Below are 17,311 nucleotides of genomic sequence, written 5' to 3'. Positions count from 1 at the left end.
TACCACTGACTATCACTGTAATAAATTGGCCACAATTTCACACATTGACCATATGAGGTCCAGCCATATATCAGGTTTTGACAAGACCATTTTAGCATTTTTCAGCTTTTTGTTTTGGTTTGATGCCCACAACTTTACTGTGGCCACAAAGTGAAATTAGTGATACTTTAATTAAAAATATAACAAAGATAAAAAAAAAACAAACATTTGAGTTTTATTAAAATTGGACAATTTAATTAGGGACAGATATTTGCACAGCCTCAACATCTTGAAAGATCTAAAATGATGCTTCGGCACACATAAGTTAAAAGCTTTATGTCAAAGAAATTGGGCAGGTGTCATGGATGTGGGTACAAAATAGCAGAGCAAACAGGAGGAGGAACTAAATGCAGACACCAGAGCAGGGCAGAGCAGGTAAGGATAATCAGAAACAGGATCAATAACAGGTGGCTGGAACGCAGGACAACATGACGAAATGGCAGAGGACAGTGGAAAATGGGTGGGTGTATTATACACAGACTGGGTGATGTGGCAGAATGAGAGGCAGGTGAGAAGGCAGGGATGATTAGGGGATGAGGAACAGGTGAGCAGGTGGGTGGAGGAATCAGGTGAGATAGTCTAGTGGCATGTGGTAGACAGGTGGAGAATGGCAGGGACTGAGCCAGGCAGTTATTGTGACAGGAGTAATTTATGATTGACGACATTGCATAGGTTTATAGCTCACACCAATTCATTCACTCACTCACTCTCAGTCCTTTCTGCACAGTGGTCGACATGGATGGACTGGATGTTTACTTTTTGCCAAAAACAAGAAAAGAAAAAGAAACTGTTGGTTTTATTAGTACATTGTAAATAAAAAAAATCTATGACAATAGGTTAATAATTTAATATTGAAAAAAAATTAGTCAGTCACAGGGCCTTAGAGTCGTCCTAACGCCCTGTTAAATCTGAATCTTAATCTAAATGTTAAATCTAAATGTGTCACCAAGTGTAAAGCTAAATATTTAGAAAATATGGAAATTGTCCAGTGAGGCCTTGCCCCTTGCAGCGGCCGAAAAATGGGTAAAATGAGTAAGGGCCGGGGGTTACTCGAAAAATGGCGAAATTGAGAAAAGCGTCGGATCTTCCCGAAAATGTGAGAAAATGAATACGGGGTGGGTGTTCATGAAATTGGGTAAAGATTGGGTGTCGGCCAAAAAATACGTAAAACGAGTAAGGGCCGAGGGTTACCCGAAAAATGGCCAAAAAATGGCAAAAATGAAAAGAGCGTCGGATCTTCCCAAAAATGTGATAAAATGAATAGCAAGTGGGTGTTCATGGAGAAATGGTCATATTAGTAAGATTGGGTGTCGGCTGAAAAATGAGTAAAACGAGTAAGGGCGGGGGGTTATCTGAAAAATGGCCGAAAAAGGGTGAAAATGATAAGAGCGTCTGATCTTCCTGAAAATGTGATAAAATGAATACGGGGTGGGCACTTATGGAGAAATGGGTCATATTAGTAAGATTGGGTGTCAGCCGAAAAATGAGTAAAACGAGTAAAGGCGGGGGTTACCCGGAAAATGGTGAAAATGAAAAGAGCGTTGGATCTTCCCGAAAACCTGATAAAATTAATACGGGGTGGGTTTACATAGAGAAATGGGTAAAATTAGCAAGATTCGGTGTCGGCCAAAAAATGGGTAAAACTAGCAAGGGCCGGGGGTTACTCGGAAAATGGCGAAAATGACAAACGCGTCGGATCTTCCCGAAAACGTGAGAAATGAATTTGGGGTGGGTATTCATGGAGAAACGGATAAAATCAGTAAGATTGGGTGTCGGCAGAAAAATGATTTGGATGCGTAAGGGCCGGGGGTTACCCGAAAAATGGCCAAAAAAGGGCGAAAATGAAAAGAGTGTCGGATCTTCCCGAAAACCTGATAAAACGAATACAGGGTGGGTGTTCATGGAGAAATGGGTAAAATTAATAAGATTGGGTGTCAGCTGAAAAATGAGTAAAACGAGTAAAGGCGGGGGTTACCCGAAAAATTAAAAGAGCATCGGATCTTCCCGAAAACGTGATAAAATGAATATGAGGTGGGTGTTCATAAGATTGGGTGTCAGCCAAAAAATGAATAAAACGAGTAAGGGCAGGGTTTTCCCGAAACACGGCCGAAAAGTGCGAAAATGAAAAGAACGTCGGATCTTCAAGAAAACCTGATTAAATGAATACGGGGTAGGTGTTTTAGAGAAATGGTTAAAATTAGTAAGAGTCAGTTTCGGCCGAAAAATGGATTAAACAAGTAAGGGCCGGGGGTTACCCGAAAAATGGGTAAAACGAGTAGGGGCCGGGGGTTACCCGTAAAATGGCGAAAATAGGGAATACGGCATTGCGTAGTATGTTGGCGTAGCAAGTGGGAAAAGAGTGAGCGGCAGGAAAGTGACGGAGGATGCGAGCGGAGCAGAGGTAAAGGTTAGTAGTAAGTTGTCAGTATGGCAGTAAATGTACAGTACAGACTCCAGCGTAACAGTTAATAAATGCTAAAAAGTCACGTCTGTTGTTTCCCCAAGTGCTGGAAAAGTGAAGGGGTTAGCTTCAAAGTTAGCAACAATGGGTTAGCCTAACCTGAAGACACAAAACAGAGAAATAAAGAACGGAGAAATGTGTGACAGCTGAGTTCACTGTGCACTCTGTCCCATTACATCCAACAACAATTAATTCACCTGTTGGTTACTCTGAGCTATATTGCACATGACATGCCACTATGCCAAACTTCAATACGTTTTTAATATGGCAGTCCTGGTCATCAAAGAAGATGTGGGGCCTGATCTTCTCCAGCACAGGGCCTTTGGGAGACCCCCCAAGAAAGACAGCCTCATCAATCTCCAGACCCCATGAGTGTAGAGTGTTTAAGGCTCTGTACCCGGCACAGCCTGCATCACGGGATGTCACCAGGTAGGTACGAATGGGGCAGTTTTTGATCAGGCCTTTATTGTGCAACTTCCTCTGCAGTCTTTCTAAAACCTCCAGGAGTCCCCTGAATGGCCCCTAAGGACAGAATGGAGAAGAGGAGCAATGACATGTACTATTTTTTTTTCTCAAAACAGATAAGTTGAGAGTAGTCATACTTTAAGATAATATAAATTTATATTATAAATATATATATATATATATATATAAATATATATATATATATATATATATTATAAATATTTCTGTATTTTTAAGTATCCTAACAGATTCTCTTCTAAAACTAATACATGGTATACCATGAGCCATGACAATCTCAGTGTTACATTCATGATCACAAGGACAAGGACACAGACGGAAAGCAAGATAACAATGAAAAGAGCAAGTTGCAATATATTATATATGCTATATTATCTATGTATACAGAATATACTGTATATGTATCTGTTGTAGTGTTGTAGCCCAATACTAACTGCGTTATTAAACTGACTTGATTGTTGTGAGGTTCTTGTTTGTTCTTAGAGTCCACATGAAACATTTGCACTACAAAGATACTGTACAAGACTTGCCCCAACTCTGGCAACTTTCAAGTCTGGATTAAAAATGTAAACTGTAAATTCTCCACTGCCTTTGAACTGAAAGTATATGATTATCTGCCTTGGACTTACATCCTGAACTACCTTCTGGGTATTTCTTAGTTTTTCCTGTTTTTATTTTCTTTTAAAATAAATATTTTTGCCGTACTTCTTAATACATTTTTGCATTATATAAAGGGAAGTGGCTACTGGTCAATATAGTACAATAATCTGTTTATTGATAGTATGGAATTGTTACACATGCGTATTGGTGTGGATTGCGCAAGATCACATGATCAAATTCAGATTGTTTCAAAATGGAGGCACATTTCCACTTGCAGGTGAAAATGCCAGTCCTTCCCATGGTTTGGGTTAAAATAGTTAGGTTAAGGCACAAAACCCACTTGGTTAAGGTTAAGGAAAGATCATAGTTTGGGTCAAAACAGTAAAATGCTGTAAAAATGTCCCGGTGAGTGTCACTAAAATACCCGATGTGATGGTCAAAATGTGTGGTTAGTGGTTGTAGTGGACCTCCAAGAGGTCCAGCAATAAATTCTGGAAACTCACTTCATACCAATAGAACAAACTACTATTGGCACGGAAAACCAGTCCGGACCAACAGCCTGTGGACTACTGTCATGGAATCCTGTTCCGTGTCAATAGTCGGTATATTATTGCACCGGTTCCATAGCTGGTGCCTTTATAAAGCACTTAAAGTTGCCTTTTGTTCTAAAATTTGCTGAATAAATAAACCTGCCTTGTATGTATAGATGCAGATAATTACAGACTGCTGTTGAGGTATGTCATTCATTGAAGAAGTAATAATGTGAAAAAGTGACTGATAACTGAATTTGTCACTATCCATACTTGGTTCATTGGCACGTCAACGTTTTTCTTCTCATGCTCCAAGTACCCCATCAGTTTCCTTTCATTGAAAACACGCTGAGACTCATCAGAGAAGAGGACGGCATCACCATCAAAGACAATACGCAGCTGAGTCTCTGACACTTTCGCGATTGTCTCTGGATTGCCCATGATAGCTGCTGCTATACCTGATGCAGAGACATTAATTCACATTAACACGCAGTCATGTATGATGTACAACTATACAGAGTACACTTCACTGTTAAAGTTATTAGAGTTTAAAGATAGTTGTGTATGTTGTCACTCTGTAACATTGGCCTCATTTGTTTAGTACTCTCTTTACACTTACCTTCCTTCAGCGCTTCTTGAACCCCGAACCCTGGTTTAGCAGACAGGTACAGATGGGTTTTGTTCTTCTTTAATTCACTTACAAGACGCTCTCTCTCCATAACTAAGGGAGTAATTAGTTCTTCCAACTCTGCAAACAAGAATGAATGACAAGCCCACAATCAATTGGCCAAAAAATGTTCTGTATTTTAGCTGGTACAGTTACATTACAGATGCATAATTGCATGCATGCATTGCTGAGACATGTGAAAGATGCACTATTTATCTTCCAGTACTGTTAATTAATCAAAGAAAGATTTACATTAGGAATGAGACTTTGTTGGAAATACTGCTGTGCCAAAACTGAATTGTCTGTGTGTGTGTGTGTGTGTGTGTACTTTGCAATACTATGACCTCCAAGTACTAGCAGACAACTTGATAGATATGATAGATATCATGCACCAGGTTGATGTGAGAAAAGGAGGCAGAGTGAAAAGGAGAGTGAACCAAGAACAACTTGAAAGAAAAGTGCCTGAGGTTGTCTCAGTGTGAATGTTTCCCTCTGCCATGGTTCTTTTCATTGGGTGCTCTTTGTGAGACCCCTACAAAGTGACAGGATGAATTTCATTTAAATCTTACCGCTGCATGTCTTTCTGGCAGAACTGAACAAACAGCAAGCTTGAGTAAGGCAAATCCTATTTAAATTACTATTCAAGTAAGTAGGTCACTAATCAGACATCTGTATTTGAAATGTATTTGAGGTTTGCTGACAAAACTCCATCATCCCCGAAGTTGTTCTTGTTTGGATGTATGAGTGACTCACCTTGGATTTTGATAGTCTCGTTGAGTCTGTCTGAGTCTGATGAATGGTGGTTGATGAGTAAGACCTTAAAGAGCTCCTGACTCTCAGGATAATGCACTTTAAGTTCAGCATTCACCACCTGCAGAGCCTGAAAACAACAAAATTCACAACTGACTGAATACTTAACTGAAGTTGGAATGAAAGTTTGTGTGTGTGTGTGTGTGTGTGTGTGTGTGTGTGTGTGTGTCTATGTACAAATTAGTGGTGTATATGTCTATGGCACTCTCTGGTTTGTGACTATGTGTGTTTGTGTGTGAATAAACGTTTGTGTTGGTGTTTTGTGTGTATTGTACAGTATATACCTAAATACTCAGAATACAATCAGTAAGATTTCATACTAAATAAGTACTAGCTGTTGGGTTTGAAAGTGTATCTATGTATCTCTGCGTATGTGTTTAACTACACATGTGCTTGCCTATGTCCGAGTATGTTTCTCAGCTTTTTCCTGACATAGCATCTGACCTTGACAAAGTAGAATGCAGGGCCATGGCTCATCGATCTGCTGCTCTGCTGCTCCTTCTCCATGTTGAAGAGGACTTCTGATGACATTGCGATGGTGATGGGAATCTCTGGCTCGGACTGGAGGATCAGAGGGAACAAATGTTTGATACTTTAACAAAAATCTCACATTGGAAAGACTTGTTCTAACAGTTATTCTTAACAACATTTTGACTTACTTAGTCTGAATAACATTAGGTTGCTTTTTTTCAACAATTTCAGGTTATTTTTAAATCTTATTTTCCACAAATCCTTGAATTATTTAAAGTGAATTGTGAAAATAAACCTTCTTCATAACAAATGATTATTCAAATGTTTATTACAGGTGTTTGTGTGCTCTTCCGTACCTCATCTTTCCTTTTGCTCCTTGTCTGTGTGGACATGTTATACATGTTGGTCAATCTTGGACGTGTAATCTCGCTGGTTATTCCTGCAGTGATCAACAGCTGTCCTAGCACCTCTCTTCACCAGGCTGGCTGACAGCAGAAATGTACTGAAAAAAAATACTTTTCATGTAGGTTGGCAGCACTTTGTCTTTGTTTTATGCAGAAAAAAGTAACTTGAAGCATATGACATAACATATACATACCCTGCCAGAGTCCTAGTACAAAGTCCGTGTCATGGTCCAAGTGTGAATAAAGCGAGTGTGAATAAAGTGTGAATAAAGCGAGTGGATAACATCTGCTTTAAGTGCAACAGTATCCGGCAGTAAGGGAGACGGTACGAGCCATTTATCAAACAACTGTTGAACAAACAGAACATAAACTTAAATACGACGTCTTTGACTTCCAGGAGTCATGCACAGCCGCTATTTTACACATGCAGTTGGCGGAGGATAGCCGCAGCATGTGAGCTGTATTGCTTTGATTGGACCTGAACGCTCCGCTGTGAAGTTAGGACTAATGGTAGAGAGGACTTCCTGTGATTTCTCACAAAATAAAAGCCGTTTTCTTTCTTACAACGCATAATAATAACCGCAGCGTACTTTTTGCATCATGTCCTGTCTCCTACACCCCTCGCCTAAAGCAAACGGAGTATTTCCAGTCGGTGAAAACACGTCTTACACAGACAATTTCCTGCTATGTGCTACATGTGTGAAAGGGCATTTCCATTATCCGGAGTTCATATGTGAAACAAAACTATGTTACCGTCTGAACAAAAGAGGGCGGCAGAGAGTCACTTTCCTCGATGTAACTGAGTAATTTGAGCAGCAAGAGAAGAAAATGAAACTCAGCAGAACATAAACACTTCAATCAAATTCATTTTATTTTTTTATGTTATGAAAGTTGGACTATTCGACAATGTGAATGTGTTTTTGGAGAAACACCAAAACATTATCTCAATTCTTTCAATTCAAGGTTGATCAGACACAAGGATTTAGTGAAACACATGGAAGAGCAGGTGAAGTTAACAGATAGGTTATTAGAATAGTTATAATTATAATTCAAATAAGTTCTCTTTCAAATCAAACATCCCAAGATATGAGTGGAAAGTATTGTTCTTGCAAATGCATATAACCTTTATTTTTGTTTTGTTTTTTTTACTCAAATGTAGTTTAACCATGTCATGTGATATGCTACTTCAGTACACTTTACCAGTAAATATTGCTAGGACAACTACAGAAAATTGCAGATAAAAATTTAATATCCAGGAATTCTCATTATAGACACTACCACTGACTATCACTGTAATAAATTGGCCACAATTTCACACATTGACCATATGAGGTCCAGCCATATATCAGGTTTTGACAAGACCATTTTAGCATTTTTCAGCTTTTTGTTTTGGTCTGATGCCCACAACTTTACTGTGGCCACAAAGTGAAATTAGTGATACTTTAATTAAAAATATAACAAAGATAAAAAAAAAAACAAACATTTGAGTTTTATTAAAATTGGACAATTTAATTAGGGACAGATATTTGCACAGCCTCAACATCTTGAAAGATCTAAAATGATGCTTCGGCACACATAAGTTAAAAGCTTTATGTCATAAAGAAATTGGGCAGGTGTCATGGATGTGGGTACAAAATAGCAGAGCAAACAGGAGGAGGAAACAGGATCAATAACAGGTGGCTGGAACGCAGGACAACATGACGATATGGCAGAGGACAGTGGAAAGTGGGTGGGTGTATTATACACAGACTGGGTGATGTGGCAGAATGAGAGGCAGGTGAGAAGGCAGGGATGATTAGGGGATGAGGAACAGGTGAGCAGGTGAGTGGAGGAATCAGGTGAGATAGTCTAGTGGCATGTGGTAGACAGGTGGAGAATGGCAGGGACTGAGCCAGGCAGTTATTGTGACAGGAGTAATTTATGATTGACGACATTGCATAGGTTTATAGCTCACACCAATTCATTCACTCACTCACTCTCAGTCCTTTCTGCACAGTGGTCGACATGGATGGACTGGATGTTTACTTTTTGCCAAAAACAAGAAAAGAAAAAGAAACTGTTGGTTTTATTAGTACATTGTAAATAAAAAAATCTATTAATGACAATAGGTTAATAATTTAATATTGAAAAAAAATTAGTCAGCCACAAGGCCTTAGAGTCGTCCTAACGCCCTGTTAAATCTGAATCTTAATCTAAATGTTAAATCTAAATGTGTCACCAAGTGAAAAGCTAAATATTTAGAAAATATGGAAATTGTCCAGTGAGGCCTTGCCCCTTGCAGCAGCCTCAGCCCCACCCACACCACTGACTGTGGATCAATAGGTGAAACAAGGTGAAAGGATCCAAACATGGCCGGTTCTCTCATGCACGAGAGAGCTCCTCATCTCCTCAGAGTCTCCACTGCCCAGCGCCACAGAGTTGCCTGGTCCCGAGCAGTCAGCTGCCCTTGCCAACATCCAGCAAGACAGCAGCAGTTGGCTGTCTCTGCTGTCCGCGAGTCTATTTGCCACCCCTCTAAGTGCCATCGCTGAAGCCTCAGGTCTCAAGGTCTCTGTCCTGAGCTTCTCTGTTGACCTCCAGAGCGGCTCCACCCATCTGTCCTGTCTTCTGGTCACCCTCTGGGGTGACTACATTTATCTGCCCTGTGTCTTCCGTTCATGATTTCCAGCTCCCGGGCTGTCCACCTGAGGGTCCTTGTTCGGCCCCTGTTCTGTCCTCAGGTTGTCCGCCTGAGTCCTCATGCCCTGCTAAACACAGTTTTGACAGAAATGAAAGGCATCCTCAATTCAAAACCCCTTGGATTTGTGTCATCAGACCTGGTTGATCCTGACACTGTGACCCAAAATCTGCTCCTCATGAGGTGGCAGGATCCCCTCCCCAGGCAATGTATGATGATTTTCAAATGTGTTACCATATTTGAGGGGCAGCTGTAGAAAATCCTCCTTCCTGCCCAGTCTTAGGTGGGCGGGACTTAGCCTCAACCTAATGGGCTGAACTGATAGTTCAGGTGTGGCCTGTTAGTAAGTTAAGGAAATTGCTTTTTCTCTGTCTAATGACCAAATGAATGCTTTGATTTGATTAAGATTTATTAGAGTACCTTTGTTTTCATTTGCCCATCAGCCATTAAATCCTTTATGACAGTCAACTATTTAAGTGGAAATCCTGTGGACAAGACAATAAACTGCTGAATGGCTCTCATCTCTAATCCTCATATTTTAACTGGTGTGCCAATGCAGAGGCTCTTTAAATAACCCAGCTACCACAAAGTCAAGTGTTCTTCACAATTCATCGCACCAACTCACCAACAGAAAGGCAGCCGGATCCTCACGATCCTTACAACATGGCGCATACCCAAAATTCAACACAGCGTTGTCTTCACACTCTCTAGCACACCGTCAATGTATGTCCACTAAAAGTGCTTGTTTTTGCCACTGACAGGCTCCAATTGTTATTGTGTATAAGTGTCTGACAACAATATTGAAAGGAATATACAGAGAAATAAAACATTTTTCTTTACCTTTTGCTTGATCCGGTCTGTTTGTTATTGTGTTTAACCAAGTCTCGCTCACTGGGAAGTCTCAATCTGAAATCAAGAGTTAAGTTATTGTAGAAATCAGCTGAATTTTCAGCTGTGACAGAGTTGGAGAGAGGGGTGCCAGGAAGAGCTTGTTGTGTTGGAGTACAGAAAGCGTAGCTTAGTGTTATCTGAAAGATTTTCAAAGTCATGGCTGAATATTTAGCTGATTTTGAGAACAAGTCAACTCTCACGCCACACACAGCAACAGCAGCACCTGGAAGAAGACTGCTTGGTGTCTGTGGAGACACCCTGCTTTCTGTCACATACCACAATATCAGGTACGATGGAGTTTCCTTAACTCCTTCCCTGTTGTGGATCAAGTATTGGCTTAGAGAGTGTTTGTACAATCCAGTTGCACTTACAAAGCAGTCAGTAGCTCTGGAACGTTCATTCATCATTTGATATTATGCACAACAAAAAAACATCAACTTTTGTTATGTTTGTCCAGTTCTTCACAGAATGGCTGTCTAATGAGCTCAGAGTACAGAGAAGTGAAGACGCTTTGTCTGACCCAGAACAGTAAGGCATGTGTGTGTGTACAAATTAGTGGTTTATATATCTATGTCACTGTTATTATTATTATTATTAGTCTTTATTAAACAAGGACCATGCACAAAAAAAATTACTCTCAACTGAGAAGAAATGATTTATGACAGATTTAGCTATTAGCTCATTTTTATCTGCAGCCCCTGGGCAGGTACACAGAACAATCCCTATATACTAGGGACTACAGATGTGAATTAGCTTGAAGCTATAATCTGGAACAGTGCATCAAATGGTGACATATATGTTTGAGCTGTAAACTGTCCCTTTTAAATAAAAATAAATAATAAAAAAATAGTGCCTGACTGAAAAACACTAGAAGTTCTCTCACTTCAATGTCAGGTGTCTTACTCCTGAAATGACCTTTTAGGTGACCTCTGACCCCAATTCTGAAAACTTCAGTAACAACATATTTTTTTTAACAGCACCTTCTAGGTAGCGACATCTATTGAAAGTGACAACCAAGCCTGTTCTCCCCTACATAAATATAACATTTCAATCAGTGAACATAATCCAGGCAGTGATTACGTTCATTACATTGGATTTTCTATTTCAAAACTTCATCTCCACGGGTCATGTATGAGGATTTCTCAATTAATGAGTTTCTATAGTGGTTCTTAAATATCTCTAATTTATGTGGTTTTGTTGTGTTTTTTATTATGTATTATTTTATACTTTTTTATGATGTATCTTTTTGCTCTTCCTCCTCATTTCTTTACATAGCACTTAAAAGTTATTTACATAAAGTTATTTATTTATACTATTGTTATTATTATTATTTTTAATTAGTGTTTTTAAAATATGCCATATCAAAATAGGCACACTTTGGATTACAATGTCTTCCGTACAAACCCAAGTACCTTAGTACCACCTTTTAGTTGCACTTCTCCAGATAATGGACTAAATATGGTGCCACCCATGTCTGAAACCAGCTTAATGCAGTTCCTTTAATGCCAATTAAATGTTCCAGTCTCTGCAAAATGATTTAATGGTCAATTGTGTCGAATGTGGCACTAAGATCTAACAGGACAAGTATGGAGACAAATCCTTTGTCTGATGCAGTAAGGAGGTCATTTGTGACTTTCACCAGTGCTGTCTCTGTGCTATGATGCACTCTAAATCCTGACTGAAAATCCTCAAATAAACTATTGTTATGTAGAAAGTCACATAACTGATTAGAGACTGCTTTCTCAAGGATCTTAGAGAGAAATGGAAGGTTAGATAAGGTCTATAATTGGCTAAAATACCTGAATCAAGAGAAGGCCTCTTGAGAAGAGGTTTAATTACAGCTACTTTAAAGGACTGTGGTACATAGCCTGTTACTAAACACAGATTGATCATATCTAGTAAGGAAGCGCTAACTAAGGGCAAGGCTTCCTTAAGCAACCCCAGCTGGGATGGGGTCTAAGAGATAGGTTGATGGTTTAACTGAGCAAATCATTGAAGTTAGTTCAGAAAAGTCAACTGGAGAAAAACAGTCCAAATGTATGTCAGGATTTACAGCTGTTTCTAAGGTGCCTGTGTTTGGGGAGAAATCGGTGCCTGTTGAAGGCAGGAGGTGGTTAATTTTATCTCTAATAGTTACAATTTTATTATTAAAGAAGCTAATAAAGTCATCACTACTGAGCGCTATAGGAATACATGGATCAATAGAGTTATGACTATTTGTCAGCCTGGCCAAAGTGCTGAAAAGGAGCCTAGGGATGTTTTATTCTCTTCTATTAATGCTGAGTAATAGGCGGCTCTGGCTGGCTAACTACATTAGCTACTGATTGTATTTCCATGGTGCGGAGCCGCGCTTCCAATTCACTGAGCCTCGCCTCCAGCATTGAAAATAAACTACACTTATTACACGTACCATTATCACTAAAGGAGGCAGAGGAATAACTAAACATTTGACACACCGAGCAAGAGAGGACAGGAGAACGAGAGGGTGAGAGAGAAGCCATCGCTAACTGCTTAGTTTAAGTTAGCTGCTAATGCTAGATACCTTTTTTTGTCATACCTAACCCACTCTATTTAAATGTTTGTAATGTGTTTTATGATGACCCTGATGAAACACGTTGATCTAACAATAAAGTTGTTCTATATACTATAAGTATTGCTGCAGTTTTAACCTCTTAAAAACGTCTTTCCTTTCTCTGTGCACCTTGGAAGTAGGTAAAGTTGTGCCAGATACCCCTGCTCTGCATCTACAGTTATTACATTCACCACAGGGTTCAAAATCCCAGACAATGAAGGGTATTTTAGGAAACGACTGAGTTAATCCAGCATCTGAATGATTCGCTGCTCTTACATCTCAGCTGGCCTTAAAGATATTTATGATGCTATTATTAATTAACTGAAATATGTTACATATAAGTTATCTTTTTAATGTTATCTTTCAAAGATATGTATCAGTATTGTCATGGGATCAGTGTCGCTAATCAGGGTCCATCTCTTTATCTGCTTTGACGAGCCTTAAACTGGACTGAGGTTTAAACACTGACTGATGGTTTTGATTACTGAGAAACAAAACTATGTTACGATCTGAACAACATAGGGCGGCAGAGAGTCACTTTCCTGTATACAACCACTATGTAGTGTGTGAGCAGCAAGAGCAGAAAAAAACTCACCAGGACATAAACACTTCAGATTCATTTTATTTATGTGATGACAGTTGGACTATTCGACAATGTGAATTTCTTTTTGGATAAATTATTATTCCTTCATGATTTTCAGTCTGGTCTCAGATGAGTGCAGCCACCAGTCCTCCCACTACTCCTCCAGCGCCGCTTATGGCTGCAGTGGCGCCTCCTGACAGACCGGCCATCCCTACAGTGAGAAACACACTTTTGAGAGTTAGCCTCTATTATTGTTTCTTTTAGTTCCAGGTTGATCAGACACTGGGATTTTGTGCAACTTTTCCACTTGAGAAATAAACTGATTTGATTCAAATTTCATCAGCGATTATGTCTTTTACCGGCTGATTGTAAAAGGGCCACCAGACCTCCCGCTGCCACTCCACCTCCGTTAGCGACAGCAGCGGTGGACATCATGCTCGCTGCAATGGAGCCGCCTGCAATACCAACTGAGGTGAAACCTATGGCTCCCAGAACAAGAGGAGCCGCAACCACCGTAGTTCCTGGAGAAAAAAAAAACACCGTCAAAAAACACATCCGAGGAAACTTTCTTCACCACACTAAATAGTCAGGCCACTTTAACATGGCTCATACACTATATATTAGCATGACTTTGCGTGTTAAATTTTAAGGTGATTCATAAATGATTTCCCCAACGTCTTACCTGCGCCCAATGTGGCAGCAGCAGCGATTGTTACTGAAAAACAAGATGATAACAAAAAATGATATGTAATTACAGCTCAGCTGGCCAATAATAAAATGCATTTTCTGTCGTGACTATCATCATTAAAAGGTTAGTATGAAAAACAAGTGTAGCATATCTATTAAGAGAATATATCGGTATTGTCAAAGGAACATTTATACTCACAGAGGCCCATCGTTGTTCTGTGGAGTCTGAGAGTGTGATTGGGAGTGTGGGAGAGAGTTGTGCTTCATGTAGAGTTAGGAGCCTGAAAATTCTCGAGAAACGAAACTTAAGAATCTGAGCAACAGAGGGCGTTACAGCTTCACGCCCTCCATTTACGTAACCCAAATAAACAATATTTCTGAGATGCTAAATCATCATCGTAATCGTAAACATCAGAGGAAAAGCAAACAAACATTTAAGAGATCATAATGTTTTATTCCAGCATGCAGGACCTGCAGTGACTTTAAAATGTCCTCACCATCCACGTTCATGTCTACCAACAGTTAAAGAGAGATTCAAATCTACCATTTTGACCAAAAGTGTATCTAATTTGCAATTATAATCGTCTCATTTACAGTAAATCTGTGAAACCACCTTGATGGAATACTAAACTTTTATCAGTGGAGGGTGATATTTTACACAACACACTGTTATGAGTCCCTCATGTTATACTGAGGTGAAAATGAAGGCTTATTTTCAGATTAAAGTTAGTCATCTTTCCTCCCTTTTTTGATTCCTTATATAAAAAAAAGCAGAAAGCACCTTGTCAGGTTTCAGATATCCAAGTTTTTGGCAGGTTGACAAATGAGACATTTTCCCTCTAAACTTTTTTGTTTCATTTAAATAATTGTTTAATGCATAAAGTGGTGAAAATATCCAATATCCACCATGTGCCATCAGTCCAGCATTGAGAATTACACTTCAACATCATTGTTAGTGTTGATTCTCCCATCACAGTACAGCTCCTCATATACATAAATGAATTCAACAAATCTAAAATATGTTTAAATCATAGATTTGCAGACAGTCTGGTTATATTTTATAGTTGAGGACTCTGCAGTCCCCCCTCAGCTCAACAGACCATGTTAGCATTTTTCAGCTTTTATTAAGTTTTATTAAAATCTTGAAAAAATCTGTAAAATGATACTTTGGCACACACAAGATAAAAGCTTTATGTCATAAAAAAATCAGGCAGGTGTCATAGATGTAGGTACAAGATAGCAGATGTACTAAATGCAAACACCAGGGCAAGACCGAGTGACTGAAAAGGGGCTTTGACAAATAAATGCTTAAAAAAACAAAAAACCTCACAGGTCAACAACAAAAAGACAATTCAAACAAGCAAACGAGTGCGGAGAGCAGGACGGCAGGTCACAACCACAGGCAGCAGAGCAGGTAAGGATAAGCGGAAACAGCATCAATAACAGGTGGCTGGAATACAGGACAACATGTCGAAATGGCAGAGGACAGTGGAAAGTGGGCGGGTATATAACACAGTCTGGGTGATGTGGCAGAATGAGAGACATGTGAAAAGGCAGAGATGATTAGGGAATGAAGAAAAGGTGAGTGGAGGAATCAGGTGAGACAGTCTAGTGGCATGTGGTAGACAGGTGGAGAATGGCAGGAATGTGCACACAAACATGTGAAAAATGTCCCTATTTCCTGAGCAGTCTGATTAAAAGTTGCATAAGCTTACGGCTCATTCACTCTCAGTCCTTCCTGCACAGTGATTGACATCATAGGGAAATATTTGCAGATAACACATTAAACCTGTCATAGGCTGTATAAGTTAATTACACAATCATCCAAACTTAATTATGAAAAATACTGTTTAGTTAGTGAATCACTGTTTTTTTTTTTTTTTTGAAAGTCTAAACAATTTTAGATGCATATTCCTTCATGATTTTCAGCGGATGAAGCTAGCCAGCCATCCCACTGCTCCTCCAGCGCCGGCCACAACGGCAGTGGTAGCTCCTGACAGACCAGCCGCAGCTGCAGCAAGACAGACATCACACGTTAGATGATTCCCAACAGAGCATTAGTGGATTTTATCAAGCTGTCGCACAACAGCAGTGGTCACCAACCCTGCCCTGCATGTTTTAGGTATCTCCCCCACTCTAACACACCTGATTCTAATTATTAACTTGTTATCAAGCAGCTGAAGCTTGTCAAGATCTTTATAACAAGCTAACAATTAGAATCAGATGTGTCAGAGTGGGTGAGATACTGGCTCCTTCTCAAGCCACTATTGTCATTGCAGTATATACAGTAGTAACACTAAATTGTATCAAAACTAGGGCTTCAACAAATGACTATTCTCGTTATTAGTTGATCACAATGCTGATCACAAGCCCAAGATGCAACCTATAATATCTTGTTTTGTCCCCATCAACAGTCAACAACCCACAGATATTCAGTTTATCACATATCAAATATTCACATGTAAGAGGCTGAAACCAGAGCATTTTTCTTTCAAGAAAATGACTCATTGTTGCAACAGCTGCAGGCATGCCAGACACCATATAGTTTTATGTTGTTGTTGTTCCACTCGTCATGCACATGAAGATATAACAGTCATCAGTACAATAAAAATATCAAGGCCTGTAACCTGCTGACTGCAGAACAGCCACCGTGCTTCCTGCTGCCACTCCTCCTCCGTTTGCAACCGCAGCAGCCGACATCATCTTAGCAGCGACGGATCCTGCTGCTATTCCTGCTGAGGTGAAACCTACGGCCCCCAGAACAACAGGGGTCCCGACAACAGCTCCGACTGTACATGGATGAGAGAACACAGTGCTGATTACACTGTACACACGATACAGTGTATCCAAAAATCAGTTGAAATAGTCTTACCTGCACCCACTGCAATGGCGATAGCTGTCCCTGAAACACACACACCACACAAGATCAACATTTACAGCTGTCTTGATTAAAGACATTTGATTGGAAAAACAGATGAGCAAAAGTATCCGTATTTTCAGAGAAATGTGTCATTATTGTGAGGAACAGTGGTACTTACGAATAGCCATGTTTTCCTTGTTTTCCTCTGGTCTGACGTTTCAGGTTAAGTCAGTTCACTTGTGAATTCTCGAGAAATGAAACTATAAATTCTTCTTCTTCTTCTTTTGATCAGGCAGACTTCAAGGCGCACTGCTGCCCTCTGCTGTTTGTTAGTTGTTTCTGGAAATATCTTTTTATTGTCATCAAGTATTGAAGTCCAAGTTTATATCGTCTAATTTCCAACAGTGGTAGAAGAAGTAGGCCTACTCAGATCCTTCACTTCAGTAAAAGTACCAGTACAACAATGTATGAATACTCCATTACAGGTAAATGTCTTGCATGAACAATCCTGACTGATATATTATTATATATGACATCACTACATTATTAATACTGAAGCATCAGTGTGTAAGCAGC

General features: G+C 39.6%; 2 protein-coding genes across 5 annotated transcripts; both read right to left on the bottom strand.

Moving 5' to 3' along the window:
- Nucleotides 1-2,675: 2,675 nt before the first annotated feature.
- On the bottom strand, nt 2,676-6,993 carry LOC122998319 (cytosolic 5'-nucleotidase 1A-like). 4 transcript variants are annotated; one of them, XM_044375145.1, is made up of 8 exons: nt 6,660-6,993; nt 6,418-6,563; nt 6,035-6,151; nt 5,534-5,660; nt 5,350-5,388; nt 4,733-4,861; nt 4,387-4,571; nt 2,676-3,022 (listed from the first exon to the last, which is right to left on the bottom strand). In XM_044375145.1, the coding sequence occupies exons 2-8, from the start codon at nt 6,460-6,462 to the stop codon at nt 2,705-2,707; spliced, it is 960 nt and encodes a 319-aa protein (XP_044231080.1). In that variant the 5' UTR covers nt 6,463-6,563; nt 6,660-6,993; the 3' UTR covers nt 2,676-2,704. The 4 variants fall into 4 exon arrangements, with proteins under 4 accessions (XP_044231080.1, XP_044231081.1, XP_044231079.1 ...); XM_044375146.1 differs by having other exon boundaries at nt 6,418-6,546; XM_044375144.1 differs by having other exon boundaries at nt 6,418-6,542.
- A 6,216-nt stretch (nt 6,994-13,209) lies between these two features.
- Nucleotides 13,210-14,176, bottom strand: LOC122998320 (interferon alpha-inducible protein 27-like protein 2A). The gene is made up of 4 exons (XM_044375149.1): nt 14,075-14,176; nt 13,871-13,903; nt 13,548-13,709; nt 13,210-13,399 (listed from the first exon to the last, which is right to left on the bottom strand). The coding sequence occupies exons 1-4, from the start codon at nt 14,082-14,084 to the stop codon at nt 13,314-13,316; spliced, it is 291 nt and encodes a 96-aa protein (XP_044231084.1). The 5' UTR covers nt 14,085-14,176; the 3' UTR covers nt 13,210-13,313.
- Nucleotides 14,177-17,311: the final 3,135 nt, after the last annotated feature.

This window comes from Thunnus albacares, chromosome 15 (genome assembly GCF_914725855.1).
Source record: "Thunnus albacares chromosome 15, fThuAlb1.1, whole genome shotgun sequence".
NCBI classification, from domain to species: domain Eukaryota; kingdom Metazoa; phylum Chordata; class Actinopteri; order Scombriformes; family Scombridae; genus Thunnus; species Thunnus albacares.
The sequence above is the reverse complement of the archived record's forward strand: the minus strand, read 5'-3'. Positions and strand labels throughout refer to the sequence as shown.